This window comes from Sphaerulina musiva (genome assembly GCF_000320565.1).
Source record: "Sphaerulina musiva SO2202 unplaced genomic scaffold SEPMUscaffold_1, whole genome shotgun sequence".
NCBI classification, from domain to species: domain Eukaryota; kingdom Fungi; phylum Ascomycota; class Dothideomycetes; order Mycosphaerellales; family Mycosphaerellaceae; genus Sphaerulina; species Sphaerulina musiva.
Genome location: NW_016017383.1, coordinates 4783905 through 4799546, shown reverse-complemented (window position 1 = coordinate 4799546; position 15642 = coordinate 4783905). Strand labels below are relative to the sequence as shown.

Sequence of the window (15642 nt, the reverse complement as noted above, 5' to 3'; positions counted from 1 at the left end):
GCGTACGTGAATTCTGTCTCTATCTCTCTATACTGTATTCTTCCTCCGCTTCTTCCTCCGCTTCTTCCTCCGCTTCTTCCTCCGCTTCTTCCTCCGCTTCTTCTTCTTTCTGGGCTTCCTCTTCTTCCTAGGCAACCTAAGTACCTCCTTACACGAATTGGTTGGCCTCCACTCCGCCCTACACCTGACCTACGCTGCGCTTCGGAAGGCTTGAGGTAACATTCCTTTGGCCCTGGAAATCGCCGAAAACGGCTTAGAGACACTGGACTGAACTGCACTGTCTTTGTTCGTTATTCTGATTCGATTCACAGTGAGATGAGCGAGCGGTATTCGACCGAATGAAGCTGTTATTGTTTGAGATGTTAGTAGAGGGGAATTCCTTTGCCTTTGCTCGGGCTGAATCCTATATGTAGGTACATTATGCTTGATCAAAATGCATCGCATCGTCAGAAGCACGATTATCATTCCCAGAATCATAAGTTGTCGAAAAGCGAAGAACTGCAAGCTCACAGCAGTCAGTCACAATAAGTTCCAAATCCGGCAAAATTTCCAAAGAATGAACAAAAGAAAAATAAAAAAGAAAAATACTTCTCCTTATTCTTTCATACGCCGAAAGCGTCCAGCACAGTAAAGTAGGTAGATATACATCTCATCTCGCCCCCCATATTGTCCCTTACCTCCTCTCAAGAAGAAGAAACCACCACAATTCTCGTCTAGACCTCATCAGCATCATACCCGCCAAAAAAACCAAATCTCACCAAAAAACCAAAACCAAAACCAAAAACCACCCCCTCCCAAAAGAAAGAGGTAAAAAAAAAAAAAAAAAAAAAAATCTCAACCATGCCCCCCAAACGCCCCCTCCCCAAACACCAACCCAACCCGGGCGAACGTCTCATCCTCAAAAATCTCCTTCCGACAGGCCACTTCACCTGGAACTATGCACCTCTCAGTCCCTGGCAACTCACGCGCACGGGAGACGCGGGAGCGCGACTCATCGAAATCCACATAACAAATTTCCGCGTGGCAAATCTCGCAGCGGCGATGGCGAATTTTCCTTGGGGAGATAGAAAATTTCCTATAGCGGTGTTTTTGGTCGTGGATGTGACAGAGGCGTTTTCGGGGGATATGGAGGAGGCGGTGGAGTTTGTTAGGACGGGGGGGATTGGGTCTTCTTCTTCTTCTTCTTCTTCTTCTGGGGGAAGAGGAGGGTTTGGGGAGGATGTGGGGTTTGTGGAGGGGAGAGGTTCGGGGAAATTTGGGATGAAAAAGGGGAAAGATTTGGGAGGGGAGGGGGCGAAGGAGGAGATGAGGAGATTTTTGTTTGCGTGTTTGTCGGTGACGTTGCCGAAGATGAAGACGACGAAAGGTGTTGGTAGTAGTAGTATTGGAGAGCGGGTGTTGGAGTTTTGGGAGGATGTGCGTGCTGTGAGAGAGGCGGTGTGGGATGACGGGGAGATGAAGAGGTGGGTGGCGTTCAAGTATGCGGTGAAGAGGAAGATGGTGGAGGATGCGGAATTGGAGAAGAAGAGCAATTTGATTTGGGGGGTGAAGAAGGGTTGGTGGATTGCTCTGGGGGTTTTGGTATTGTTTCTTGTTGTTGGTAACTTTGTGCAAGTTCCTGGTACGATGACTTCGCAGGAGGGTTTGTACAAATAGATCCGATGATGACAGATTCTTTCCTCATGAGATTGAATGTGGCAAAAGAGGATTAGGGCGGCGGCTGAGATTTGGATGTTGATGAGATTTACGAGTCGGGAATCTAGAATGAATCGTATTTGATTTGAATTGTCGACCGCTTTCTTCTTGTGTTCGTACTCCTGATTGTACTCGATCCGTATGTCTGCGCATAAAGTCAGTATCTCGTGCACTTATCCTCTTCTCCATGTTGACCAAGATAATATGAATGCTTATACACGTAAACATTCGGAATCATCTCTCTCTTTGACCCTTGTGTTTGCTGATAGCCGACACAGAGGGAGTCTGAATTCGACGAGAAGTTTTACTTGCTGCTACGCCCTGGGCTTGTAATCTGGAGAATCGCCCCCTATGCGGAGATGTACTTGCAACGTCTTGGCCGGTGTCTGATCTCGCAAAGTACACGAAGAAGCGCTCAGCGTGGCCAGCAATTGCAATTACACATCCACCGTATTGGATCATTTCGGATGATGGGCAGCATCATCCAGACCGACGAGTTCCCAATCTCCATCAATCCCATCTCACCTACAGTACCTCACGGGATCACAAACGGCAGCCCCGTCTTCCTCAAAATCCTAGCCAGGGACATACAACTCCCACACCTGGGCAAACCCAACTTCATGCAATCTTCACTATGGTCCAGGCCCTCGAGACGCTCCGTCTCATACTGATACACCTCTTGCCAATTCTTCGTCACCGCATCCTTAATCTTCCGGAAATGCAACTTGCCCACCTCGTCCACAGGGCCGGGAATTTCCCGAAGTGCGATTGATACAAATCGGAGCATTATGAGATCTGTGCAAGTTCCGACATAGCTGATTTCGAGTTCGGAAGCGCGTTTGTTTGCATTGCTGAAGCGGTTGAGCCAGCGTTGGAGAAAGGCGAAACCACGAATTGGTAGATCAGTAGGATTGGGAAAGGTGAGCTCGATTTTCAAAGTTGCTGCGTTAGGCTTTTTCTTCACCATGTCGCCGCCTTTCCTCGGCTTCAGTAATTTGATGTCTCTATCTGGTAGTCGATTCAGGAAAGTGATGACTCTCGGGAATTTGAATTCAGCAACCCGCACTGTAAGACAATACATGGCTTGGCCGAGCATTTCTCCGTGGATTTGTTTGCTGACGAGACTCCAGTTTGAGGGCATGGCGATGCGGAGGTCTAGGGTTAGATATGCGCCGCAGGTTTCCAGAACGGCCGAGTGCACATGGTTCTGAATTTCGCCGGGAAGGTCAAGAAAAGACACCTGGTCGTTGCGTTGGCGAATGGAGTTGGGATATTCGCCGTCTTGATCTATACCAGTGGTCTTGGGTCGGGGCTTGCGCGCTGGCATGATGCTAGTTACGTGGAGGTGTTTTGAAAATTTCAGGTCAGAAGAGAATGTGGCGGGCAGTGGACGCATATTGAGATATTGTCCTAGCAAACTGTTGTTCTGGTCTTCACGAGGGAGGAAGTGAAGGAAAGGCAGGCGTTATCCAGTTCGTTTCACTGCTGTTTCGCAGCACGGGACTTGATTTCGATGCCGACCGATAAGACACGCCAAACGCCCTCGCTGAAGAACGCACAATAGCTGAAGGGAACCTCCTCGGGCCGTCTCAATCGTCGAAACCGCCAAAATCGTCGTCTTCACCCACGACTTGACCATCTTCATCTTCCATCTCTTCGTCTTGAGCTTTCCTTCCATCCTCAACACTCCCATCCTCCGCAGTCCTCCACCTCTTCCCTCCCAGCAACCTCTCATCCTCCAAACTCTCCTTCGCCCTCATCCTCACACTCTTGACCAAGCTGTCTTTTTGTAGTTTCTGCACAGGCTTCATCACCTCCTCGACAGGACACCCTCCATCCTTCTGTTCCCCGTCAACCTTCTCCAATTCATCCACCCACACATCCAGAACGTGCAATTTCAACCCCACAGGCACTTTCACATCCCTCACACTCAGTGGCCCGCCGTCGGCTTCCAGCACCTCCAAATACCTGTTCCAACTTATCGCGCTCTTCTTTTTCTTCTTCTCACTGCTCGCAACTTCGAACCCCTTGTTCACATAACACCTGACCAGGTAGAGATACTTGTCCATTCGCAGACTATCGATACCACCCCATTCTCGCGCCATCGTCTTCCAAAACGCCTCTATCCAGGGCAAGACATTCTCCGACGCGAGGACGTCTGTGAGAGCAGCGAGGTCGCGCGCGAGGCGTTGTTGATTGCGCGGCTTGTCGGACATGAACATGCAGTAGTGAAGACCTTTCCATAGCTTCAATAGGTCGAGGGACGTGAAGGGTTTGGAGCGTGAGAGGTAGGTGCGGAGGGAAGAGAGGGCGCGGTCGCGGATTGTGCGGTCTGGGAGAAGGTTGGTTTAGTTTTTGTACAATGTTTTGAGAGTAGGGTTCTCATACCGCTTGAGGCGAGCTGTTTGACAAAGGGACTCAGGTCGGAACTCTTTTGCGCTTTCGTTGCTGCCATTGTGAGCGTTGTGTTGGAAAGATGCAAACTGGCGTACAGCTGCTGCGTTGCTGAGGGAACTTTTTCTTAGCGACTTCGAGATTGGATATCGATTAGCCGTGCACGGCGCATCAAGAGGCACGTGCACTGCTCTTTAGTCAGCACATCTCAAAATATTGGAAGTCTATAACCTGGCTATAAGAAAAGGATAGGGAAATAATTAGTTCTTCTACCTAAGTATATATAGGTATATAGAGACTATAGTAAGGAAGTATTTGACTCTATCTATATTTTCTAGATATATCTCAGATTGTACATATCTGACGCTATTTATAGGCAGCAATAACACGAAACCTTAAATTTAGTATATTTTTCACTTCTAACTTCTAAGTAACTACCTCTTCTAAACTTCTCTTACTTAGGTACAAACAAACAACAAATTGAGCGCAATTCGGCACCCTCTCGAACCATAAGTTACAAACCTTAATCAGGCCTAGTAACTTTAGTTCTACAAATGTCGACTTCTATGCCCTCTAAGAATGTTCTTAGAGGGAAGTACACCATCCGCGCTAAGGACATTATAGAGGTCCTCTCACACCGCAAAAGAGACGGAGTAAGCTTGATTTTTTCTCATTTCTACCTCCTTACATGTCAACCTCACTTACCTATATTCTAGATAGAGGAGTACCTAGTCCGATGGCGGACGCAGCCCGTATTTCCCTGCCCTCCACACGCCATTGCGTCCTGGCACGCGCTTCCTGAGCTTCGAAATGCGCTGCATCACGTACAAGCCTACATTGAGAGATATTCTCTCTCTGGCAATGGAATTGGCCCATCATCAACAGCGCCGCCATCCAAAAAGAGAAAGTCGCCATTGGATGACTCTCCTCTGTCACGTGCCAGGCTTGGCGTCAACGGTAGTGGTCTGCTCACGCCTGCAGACTCCGTGATCGATTTGTGCTCGCCAGAACCCGACGAACGAGACGGACCTCGAATCTATAATGGCTACCTTCAGTACAAGGAAGGCAGTATCATTGCCAAAAAGGACACGACAGGAGAGGCCGCCAAGATTAATGCGAGGGACCTCCCTACACCATCCATGGTCGAAGAGGCTGCCAGAACGCCGGTGAACCAAGCGGAAGCGGGCATCCGCGGTGCGTTTGATGACAAGCTGCGAAAAGTCCCCAAGGTGCGCCTGGAGAACCAGTTCGATTCCACGACGCCCAACCTCAATTTCGACTTCATCGACGAGTACGTTCTGCGAGAAGGAGTCTCCGGCAACGCACCGGAGACCTTTCAAGGTTGCCAGAAATGCAAGCCCGATGCGAGTGGCAACATCGATTGTGGACAGACGGCAAGATGCGACTGCCTGGAATTTGCCGCTGTGGACTTGGCCGCATTCAAGAGAAAGGATCCCGAGATGTTCCAAGTCTACCAAATCGCGACAGAAGCTGCGCAAGAGGAATCCAACGCTGCCGGTGAAGAGTATCTGGGTCGTGATGGAATCGATACAGCTGGCATGCCCAAACGAGCTCCCTACACAAAGCCTTCGCGTCCCGGCAAACCGCAGACCATGAACCCCTTTTATCTGGAGGCGCGTCGACCCATCTACGAGTGCAATGTGAATTGCAAGTGCGGACCTGGTTGCCATTCGAGGCTCGTACAAAAAGGAAGACGCGTGCCTCTCGTAATCTTCAAGACTGGAGCCGAGCGAGGTTGGGGTGTGTACTGCGAAGAAGACCTCTTCGCAGGAGAATTCATCGATGTGTACCTAGGCGAAGTCATCACCGACGAGGAAGCGGGGCGACGAGAAAGCTCGCAAGAGGGATCCAAAGACAAGTTATACTACCTCTACAGCCTGGACAAGTTTGTCGGAGATCGTGATCCGACCAACGCCAACGCCCCACTGAAACAAGAAGACTGCTACGTGGTCGATGGACAGTACATGGGAAATGTCACACGCTTCATGAACAATTCCTGCGAGCCGAATGTGCGACAGTATACGGTGTCGTACAATAAACACGACCTCAAACTCTACAGTCTTGCCTTTTTCGCCAATCAGAATATTCCTGCAGGGAGAGAATTGGTTTTCGATTATCTGGATTCGGATCCGCAGGAATTGGACGTGGCGATTCGAAGAAGAGAGGCTGCTCTCGTGGATCCGGACTATGTGGGAAAACAGAGATGTTTTTGCGGGAGTGCCAAGTGTAGAGGGTTTTTGTGGGATAAAGAGGTTGCGTAGGTCAGGTAAGGAAGAAGATTCGGAATTTCTTTTTTCCTACGAACGATATGAAATGATGGGAGGAGAGGGGGGGACACATCCAGCGCTTCTCAAAAAGAGAGTGAGTAAGTCGTATGAAGCAGTTACAGGCTGTACCTCAGGTAGTGACGATACTCAAGAGAGAGAGGACAAGCAGAAACGACGTCAAGTTTCTAGAAACCTCGCAAGGCTGAGGTAGTAGCAAACAGACACTTGAGACAATAAAGCAGCAATCCCTACCACAAGTTCCCTCGGTTCGCATTCGTATTCCATCACTCTCACGTGGCAAAACGTCCTCACATGGTTGTTTTAAGCCACCTTACCGAACGTATATCTCTTACTAATCACAACTAATCACAGCTAATCATAGCTAATAAAAGGTAAACATGGTAGTTCACACTGCCCGGGCAGAATCACGGGTAAAATGCTGCTCCCTCCCTTGCTTCTTGCCTAGCCCGCCGGCCGGCGGGCGAACTGGTTTGGTGTTGGTTTGGTTGGACATTCCGGATATATGGAAACCAACCCAGCCACATTTTTTTCTTTTTGGACAACTTGACAAGTTAGTTAGTGATTTTGTTTCGACGGAGATGTTGAATGGTTAAAGATTAATCACAGGTAGTTTCAGAATTGAATGTCTAGGGTCAGGTAGTTAGCTGGATGGATAGTGTTCATGACTTTTGATACTACTCCATGTTAGCATATAGGTAGTCCAAGAAAGAGGTCTTGGTTTTAGAGTAGGAGGAGGTAGATGGGTTACTCGGCATTCCGACCGATCGAAAGAGCTTCCCGCAAGTCGCTGTAAATGCTTGCTCGGATCGGTTACTGTATCTACCTACCTTTTCAAAAGATAATGACGCAAAGGAATATCAGGTAGAATTGGAGGCTAGGTAGAGGTATTTGCCTGTATGTATTCTTTGTTTGTTTGTTTGTTGCTCTCTGCTCTACTCTGTTTTTGTTTCCCCTCATTTTTGCCGAGCCTTTTTTTTGTTGCTGACTTTGTCTCTGTTTTGCCGAGTGGAACTAACTCTTACTCACTTTTTTCTAGCGCGGAAAAAAATGGATGATAATAATAGTGGAGGTGGTGGTGGTGGTGGGTTTTAACTGTGTATAGCGGTGTGTGTGTGGCGACTTTCTAGATCGGTAGATACCTAGGTATATTGTATACATTGGGTATCTCGCTCTGTTGTTCCCAATTGAATCTTCAATCATTCCAGGTCATCAATTGATTTTGTTTTACTGGGTTTCTTGTTGAATCTTTGCCTGATCCCTGCTAGAAGACAGACAACAAGTTCAGCAACAATTGAGGAGGTACAACAACAAGAACAAAGTCATCAATAGAATTTACGAGCAAAATTGTCTTTTTCACTTATCGGAGGCTTGGTTCGGGTTGGGCCGTGCGGGTCTGGGGGTGAGCGGCGAAAACTACATCTATACAGTACCTTCTTAAGGACCTAGGTACATATCTATCATCATACTCTCTTGGACTGGGAGAGCTGTCTCTTTCTCTCTATTTCAGAGTGAGTGAGAGAAGACGTTCGAGACTTGGTGCTTGGATTTGTTTTCTTTTTCTTTTTATACCTGCAGTTATACCTTGCCGGACTGGTGGATATTTGCTGTACCATTTGGGGGCGACACGAGTGAACCAACTCTGCATGAAGACGGCATATACCTACTACTACTACCTGCTTTGGTAATGCTGCATATGGGGACAAGAATACCTCTGCAGTGAAAAAGAAGAAGAAGAAGAAAAATAGCAGCGAAACTCCTCCAAACACCAAAAAGAACACGACAAAAAACGAAGACAAACCAAAAGAAAAAGCCAACCAAACCGCAAAAATGGCCACCACCACCACCACCACCCCCAACAACAACAACTTCTCCAACGACGCCTACACCTGGTCCAACCTCAGCGGCTGGAAAAGCTACCGCACGCTCCGCCCCTTCCGCGGAATCTACCACGACATCCGGCGCCGCCTTCCCTACTACTTAAGCGACCTCACCGACGGCCTCAACTACCGCACTCTCGCCGGCACCATCCGCATCTTCTTCGTCAACCTCCTCCCCGCCATCGCCTTCACCTTGGACATGCAACGCCGCACAGATCACTTCTACGGCATCAACGAAGGTCTCTTCGCATCCGCTCTCGCCGCCGCCGTATTTTCCGTTTTTGCCGCTCAACCTCTTACGGTCGTCGGTGTGACGGGTTTGATTTCGTTGTTTAATTATACGACGTATGATATTTGTCAGAGACAGGGCATTGGGGAGTTGTATCCGGAGTTTATGGCTTGGGTGGCGATTTGGGCGGCTGTGACGCATTGGATTACGGCCGTGTGTAATTGGTGTGATTATATGAGGTATATTACGGATTTTTCGACGAATTCTTTTGGGATGTATGTGTCGATTATTTATATGAGTGAGTGTTTTTGCCCTTTTTTTTTCTTCTTTTTTCTTTTTTCTTTCTTTTTCCTTTTCTTTTTCTCTAAGGGAAAAAGATGGCTGATACGTCTCTTCTCTTCATTCACAGTCAAGGGAGTGGAAGAACTCGTGGCCAACTTCGACGAAGATGGTGCCAATCCTGCTGCTGCAGGCTACCTAGGAATCATCATTGCCCTATGCTTCTGGGCGACAGTATGGTGGCTCGAAGGCATGGGCAATACCACTCTGGGTCGATCATATGCACGAAAGCTCCTCTCCGACTACGCCTACCCCATTGCAACAATTTTCTGGACCGGATTCTCTCACATCCCCGGACGGATCAAGGACGCAGATCTCCCTCGAGTGCCTCAGACTCGAGCCTTTTACCCCAGCACTGACCGGAGTTGGCTCATTGAGTTTTGGACTCTCGAAGCCCGATATGTCTTTGCGGCTCTCCCAATTGGAGTTCTCCTGACTCTGCTCTTCTACTACGATCACAACGTCAGCTCTCTCACCGCGCAAGCCCGACAATTCCCTCTCAAGAAACCCGCAGGTTTCCACTGGGATTTCTTCCTTCTCGGCATCACCTGTTTCGTCGGCGGCATCATCGGCATCCCTTTACCCAACGGCCTCATCCCCCAAGCACCCGTCCACACCGACTCTCTCACCGAGTACTCCGACACTCTCACCATCACCAAAGAAAAATCCTGCGATGACGACTCCGATTCCGACTCTTCCCTTTCCCCATCCTCCTCCTCCTCCTCTTCCTCCTGGCAAATCCACCACCGCAAAAAAATTATCCCCCTCCAAGTCCGCGAACAACGCCTCTCCCACATCCTCATGACCCTCGGCCTCATCGGCGTCATGACCGGCCCCCTCCTCACAGTCCTGCACACGATGCCCCTGGGCCTCTTCGGCGGCGTCTTCTTCGTAGTCGGCTTCGCCGGAATCCCCACATTCAACATCACCCAAAATCTCCTCTACTGCCTCTCCGAATCGCGTTTCACATCCCCCACCTCCGACCCCCGCCACAAACTCTCCAAACGCCGAATTTTATATTACACATCTTTCCAAATCGTGGGCGTCGCGATTAGTATTGCGATTAGTCAAACTATTGCCGCGATTGGATTTCCTGTGATTATTACGGCGTTGATTCCTTTGCGGTGGATTGTTCTGCCGAGGATTTTTACGGAACAAGAATTGTTGGTGCTGGATGGCCCGACGGCGGATGCGGATGTTGTGTTGTGTTCTATGGGCGGGCAGCCTGAGAGGCCTGAGGTGAGGTTGGCGAGGGAGAAGAGGGGAAATCAGGGAGTGGAGGGGGGACGGCAGGAAGGTGCTGGTGGTGGTGCTGGTGGTGGTGATGAAGAGGATGGGACGGGGACGAGTAGTGGGTTTATTAGTGAAAAGGGGAATCAGACCGGTGGAGCGAATTCGGGGAGTGGTGGGGGGATGAGGTCGAGAGATCGGTTTGGAAAGGATGAGGAGGAGGTGGAGGAGGAAGAGAGAGAGAAGAGGAGGGAGGCAGAAGGTATTCATCCTACTGCGGAAACGGGTCATGCTTAGAAGAAAATGTCACTTACCCATCCATCCATCCATCCCAACTTCGCAGCCAAGTAAGCTCTGATTAGACATGTCCATAGGTACGTTGAGTGATGACCAGAGTATAGTCTTTCAATTCCACTGTCTCCTTATTTACATCCAATTCACCTTCCCCTGTCCCCCCGCCTGTGACAAGACAAAAGTAACTTCAACTCCACGCTCGAACGCGTGATGAGACATCCCATTTCCCAATCCAAAAAAGAGGAAACAAAGAAGACCCAAGGACGACGACGACGACACCACCAGATGGTGGGTGTGTTTGTGTGTGTATCTTTGAACAAAAGAAAAACAGCGCCAATGCCATGTTCTGTTCATTCTCCATGAATTTTTCCGGGACACATCCATCTATCCCCATCCTGAACATGCTGCTGTCTGTCATGTTGTGTGTGCATGCATGCATGCATCGGTCCCGTCCCGTCCCGTTCAGTCCAGTCCAGCTCAGGCCAGGGCAACGATACGAAAAGCAAAAACATTCCAATGATGGCGATTCAACCACCATCACCACCACACAAAGAATTTCTTCTTTCTTTTTCTTTCCGCGTAAGCCGCCGCGCTCAGGACGAACATTTTACATCCAGCAAATGCTTGGACTTTTTTATAATGCTTTTATGATCATCATCATCGTTCGTCGTCATCACACCATCTTCACCTCCTCTTCACAAAAGGAGACGGCATCATATCCTCCAAAATGGCCGGGTTGCCAATCCACTTGGCAGGACTCTGCAAAGCAGAAGCAGATTTGGCACTACTGAGCTCCACCAAAGTGCGGCCTCGCACCGCAGAGGTTGTAGAGGTCGGAGGTCTCATATTCTCCTTTTCGGCAATTGCTGCTGCTGCACTGAAGATGTTGCGCTTGAGTGGGAGTTCACGACCGCCTTTTCTCGGTGAGACGAACCCTCTCATGTGTATGGCGGGATGATGGGCTGGGGAAGGGTCGGCCATGTGGACGTCCATTGGACTGTCTCGGTGGGCGGCGACAGCGTTGCAGTTGGCAAACGTCTTGGCTCGGACAAAAGGTTTGCGTTCACGCTTCTTGGGCGGGAGTTTGGTGGTGCGATTGGCAAGAGGAGACACCATTTCGTCTGGTGTTTCGAGACCATTGTCCCCTAATGAAAGCGAGGTGAGGTCTTGTTCGATGATGGATTCGTCGAGGTCCGGCAGGGATGAAGCATCGGTGTCGGGGACCTTGTTGGAAAAGCCGCTGAAGTTGGAGATGTCTCGACGAGCGGGAGGCGGTGTCGACGAGCGAATGTGGGTGGAGGCGAGCGACTCATTCGTCGTCGTGGGGATGCTGGCCAAATGGAGAGCGAGCTTTTCTTCGGCGCGCTTCTCGACTGCCGAGTCGAACTGGATGAGTAAATCCGCCTTGTTCTTTTCATGTGCCTCGTGCACTTTCTGATCGATCGCGAGCGTTGCACGGGCATGCCACTCCATTTCGACCTTCTTATTAGCCTCACGAAGCTTTGCAACTTCGCTCTGCAACTCCTGAATTTGCTTTTGTGCCGCAGCGAGCTTGGCAAATGCAGAGTCGCGGTCGGTCTGCAGTTTGCCCAGCTGCCCCAGTGCTGATGCTTGTTCGAGGCGAGTGCGGGCCACCTTGATATTGGCCACTCCCAGGAGCTGAGCACAGTCGGGTCGTTGGCGCGGGTCTGTCTTCAAGCACCACGAGATAACATCTGTGAGGTCCTGACTATACTGTGCAGGTAGAGGCTTGATGTAACCTTTCTTGATCTTCAAAACGAGCTCCATATGGCTGCGAGCCTCAAAAGGCACCTGTCGTGATGCCAGCTCGTAGATGATGCAGCCCATGGACCAGATATCCGAGTGATGCGAATATCGCTCTGCAGCACATATCTCTGGGCTCATGTAGAATGGTGTGCCGACGTAGGTGCTGGCGAAGTCGTGGGAAGCGATGATCTTGGAGAGACCAAAGTCGCCAAGCTTGACACTGTTATTGTCGCCGAGAAACACTGCAATACATTAATAGGTGCATCCCACGCGTGCTTGTGACGCTGGTGGTGAGAGGCATACCATTCTCCGGCTTGAGGTCACGATGCAGGATGACGGTGTGGCCTTGCTTGCTGACCAGCGCCTTGCCCTTTCGCACGTTGCCTTCCTTGCCAGCAGGCGGCGGGTCCTCGCCATAATGGCATCGGTATAGGGCTCCCACGAGCTGAGCAAAGATGGACCAGATAAAGTCCTCGTCGGCCATTTTGTTCCGGTCCTTCAGTTTGCGAATGTAGCCACCCAAATCGCCATTGCCGCAATACTCCATGTACAAATGAAGGTCGTGAGAAGACTTGAGGTGCTGTCGGTGGTAGTACTGCACAATATTGGGGTGGCGCAGCGATTCGAGAATGCGCAGCTCGGCGTGCAGTTGTTCCTTTTCGCGGTCTGACATTCTCGTGTATGAGATCTCTTTGCGGCAGATGACCTCGCCGTCCGTCTTTCTGCGCACTTTGCGAATCACCCCAAACGAGCCCTGCCCAATCTTCTCCAAGACATCGTAGTCATTGTCGGTCGCCATGGCTCCTGTAAGAGACTGACTGCCCCAAGGTTATGGGGTGTATGGTGTGTATGGTGAGTAAGCGGGAGTCGTTCGTTTCCTACAGTTATCGTCTGGTAAGGAAAGGCTGTTGGGTTAGTATGAGCATTAACGAGGCGCGCTCCGACGTCAAGTCATTCAAGCGAGTTGTGCACGAGAAGTACAGGAACAGAGGTTGAAGGCGGGAGGAAGAGAGAGTAAGTCAGGTCAGCGGGTGTGAGTGAAGAAGCTGGAGGTGCTCGTTGGCTGTCAACAGTCGCTTGACAACCGTTGTCATGGCCGCTGTCGGCTCTTGGGTTTCGCCGGAATCCGACTGCCCCTTCTGTCCATGCTTACGTGAGGGACATATCGGGCCGGACTTTCAATCTTCCATTGTGCAGTGACGTCTTGCCACCAGAAACCTCGAAGAAAGTGAGAATGAGATGCTTTCACATCTTCCATCCCTCTTCCCATCCCTTTCCCACGTGTTTCTCAATCATCACATGACTCTGTCCAAAGTGAAGTATTGAAATGGCCGACGTCCTCAAAAAACACCAGCTCGAATCCGCTCTCTACGCGGAGAAGAAGGAAATCTCTTCTGGCCGACTCAAGGATGAGAACCCTCTCGATACCAGCCCCGAGTTCAGGAAGTTCTGTGAGGCATGTCGTCGAGGCCATCTCCGCGTCTGTCAAGAGCAAATTGGAACGGGAAAGATCAATATTAATGCCCGAGACGAGTATGACTATACGCCACTGATTCTTGTAAGTAGGGGGAGAGATAAATCAATATTTTATCCTCAAAAACTATGACCCGGGGGCTGATGGCTGATGAGGGGGGTTGAGGCGTCACTATGTGGGCACTACGAAGTCGTCCAAATGCTGCTGGAGCAAGGTGCTCTATGCGAACGAGACACGTTTCAGGGGGAACGGTGTCTGTACAATGCATTGAATGATCGCATTAGAAATCTGCTACTGCAGTACGACTACAGCAAGTCCACGAACCCTTTGCAGCCATTGGCAGCGCATGTCACTAGTCTCCTCACTCGTGACACTCCCAAGACGGCAGACATTACCGTCCAGGCGGGCCATGATACTTTTGATCTCCATAAATTCGTGCTTAGCGCGAGAAGTCCATACTTTGCTCAGAAGCTTGCTGCTGCGCCCGAGACCAAGTTCTGGAAACTTGCGAGTTCGATTGCACCACGATCATTCGAAACGTGCATCAGGTATCTATACATGGCAGAGGTTGGCGTTGATCTTGGCGAAGACGACGAGGCACGAGCCACTCTGGCTGGAATCGATACATTGAGTCGACAAATGGAAATACAGCAGCTCTATCAGGACTTACTTTCATCTGGAGACCGACGTCAAGCGAGACAAAGAAGGACCGAAGAGGTGTCGCGAAGTCGAGACCAGTTGGCTACTTGGTTCTCTGATAACATCCTCAAACACAAGACCACCGTGGCGACAGAAAAGGTCGATGGCGTAAAGTGGGATCGCAACAACACCATCTTCGCAGACGTACTTCTCCGTGCCGATGAAGATGAGGGCGGAGGAGAAGAATCTGGGCCACCGCTAACCACAACACGACAAACGGAAGGACCACTCAACGGCATCCCCATTGGGCGCTTCAACAACAATAATGACAACCAACATCCTTCACAAAAACCTCGCCAGTCCGTCCTCTTCCCCTGTCATCGAGCCATGCTCCTCCGATCCGAAGTCTTCGCCACCATGTTCGCCTCTTCCTTTCGCGAAGCGCAAGAATCTCCCCACCTCCAAATTATCCCCGTAGACTGCTCTCCCGAAGTCCTCGAAATCATTCTCACCTTCATGTACACGGAAAAAGCCGATTTCCCACTCTCCATCGCTTTGGACGTACTCCATGCCGCCGACATGCTCTTCATCGAACGCCTCAAACAACGAGCTGCCCTTTTAATCAGTACCCTAGGAGCCGGATCTGTATTTGCACAAAAAGACACCTCGACTACTACCACCACCAAAAACAACAAACGCATCACCACCAACCTCGAAGAAGACGACGACGACAACGACGACGAAGAAGAAGAAGAAGAAGACCTCCTCCCCTCCTCCCTCGACATCTACGACGTCGTCCGCGCCGGCTGGGACACCCGCGTGCACCGCCTCGAAGAATTCGGCGCGCGATACATTGCCTACCAATTAGAAAAATACATCGATGAGCCCGACTTCCGCCTTTTGGTCCGCGAATCCGCGAATCGCATTTCTCAGAGAGAAGAAACTGATACGGTCGAATTGATTGATGATGTTAGATATTATCTTTCGGAACGCTTTCGTTTGAGGTTTGAGGATACCGGGTTTGATGAGACTTTTGATGAGGGTGGGGGTGGTGATGTAGAGGGGGAGGGGGAGGGTGATGGTGGTGGGGTGGATAAGGATGCTACTATACTACAGGATCAACAACAGCAACAGCTTCAAGAAATTGAAGGTCAAGTAGTGATTCGTACACTTGATGGAGAAATTGCAGGAGATGAATTTGCCCAAGATGCGTTGAATTATCAGATTTTGTTGGGCAAAATTGATACGTTGATGGAGAATTTGGGGTTGGATGGGTAAAAGGTGGACTTGGACTATCTCTGTATGTACCTGAGGTAGAAGTAGTAGGTGGGTAGATGTAGATGATTATGAAATAGAAAAAGAAAAAGAAAATTTAATAACAGCGACGACGATAAC

The 15642-nt window shown here is 49.9% G+C and overlaps 7 protein-coding genes across 7 annotated transcripts; 4 read left to right on the top strand and 3 right to left on the bottom strand.

Moving 5' to 3' along the window:
• Positions 1 to 840: 840 nt before the first annotated feature.
• SEPMUDRAFT_113893 (uncharacterized protein) lies at positions 841 to 1656 on the top strand (the record flags this gene model as incomplete). The annotated part of the gene is made up of 1 exon (XM_016901060.1): positions 841 to 1656. The coding sequence occupies one exon, from the start codon at positions 841 to 843 to the stop codon at positions 1654 to 1656; it is 816 nt and encodes a 271-aa protein (XP_016766041.1).
• Positions 1657 to 1758: 102 nt separating this feature from the next.
• Positions 1759 to 4127, bottom strand: SEPMUDRAFT_78702 (uncharacterized protein). The gene is made up of 2 exons (XM_016910201.1): positions 4084 to 4127; positions 1759 to 4027 (listed from the first exon to the last, which is right to left on the bottom strand). Exon 2 carries the CDS (start codon positions 3089 to 3091, stop codon positions 2231 to 2233), a length of 861 nt encoding a protein of 286 aa, XP_016766040.1. The 5' UTR covers positions 3092 to 4027; positions 4084 to 4127; the 3' UTR covers positions 1759 to 2230.
• Positions 3285 to 4150, bottom strand: SEPMUDRAFT_138563 (Nop52-domain-containing protein; the record flags this gene model as incomplete). Its single annotated transcript, XM_016902881.1, has 2 exons — positions 3285 to 4027; positions 4084 to 4150. The coding sequence occupies 2 exons, from the start codon at positions 4148 to 4150 to the stop codon at positions 3285 to 3287; spliced, it is 810 nt and encodes a 269-aa protein (XP_016766039.1).
• A 493-nt stretch (positions 4151 to 4643) lies between these two features.
• Positions 4644 to 6538, top strand: SEPMUDRAFT_153741 (SET domain-containing protein; the record flags this gene model as incomplete). Its single annotated transcript, XM_016907526.1, has 2 exons — positions 4644 to 4742; positions 4806 to 6538. 2 exons carry the CDS (start codon positions 4644 to 4646, stop codon positions 6369 to 6371), a joined length of 1665 nt encoding a protein of 554 aa, XP_016766038.1. The 3' UTR covers positions 6372 to 6538.
• Positions 6539 to 7904: 1366 nt separating this feature from the next.
• SEPMUDRAFT_153740 (HCO3_cotransp-domain-containing protein) lies at positions 7905 to 10370 on the top strand (the record flags this gene model as incomplete). Its single annotated transcript, XM_016907525.1, has 2 exons — positions 7905 to 8802; positions 8914 to 10370. Exons 1-2 carry the CDS (start codon positions 8226 to 8228, stop codon positions 10368 to 10370), a joined length of 2034 nt encoding a protein of 677 aa, XP_016766037.1. The 5' UTR covers positions 7905 to 8225.
• Positions 10371 to 10503: 133 nt separating this feature from the next.
• SEPMUDRAFT_146826 (kinase-like protein) lies at positions 10504 to 13073 on the bottom strand. The gene is made up of 2 exons (XM_016903890.1): positions 12438 to 13073; positions 10504 to 12376 (listed from the first exon to the last, which is right to left on the bottom strand). Exons 1-2 carry the CDS (start codon positions 12931 to 12933, stop codon positions 11052 to 11054), a joined length of 1821 nt encoding a protein of 606 aa, XP_016766036.1. The 5' UTR covers positions 12934 to 13073; the 3' UTR covers positions 10504 to 11051.
• A 331-nt stretch (positions 13074 to 13404) lies between these two features.
• On the top strand, positions 13405 to 15519 carry SEPMUDRAFT_78690 (ankyrin repeat and BTB/POZ domain-containing protein 1; the record flags this gene model as incomplete). The annotated part of the gene is made up of 2 exons (XM_016910200.1): positions 13405 to 13692; positions 13774 to 15519. Coding segments are annotated over exons 1-2 (1977 nt in total), but the record flags the coding sequence as incomplete, so codon positions are not given.
• Positions 15520 to 15642: the final 123 nt, after the last annotated feature.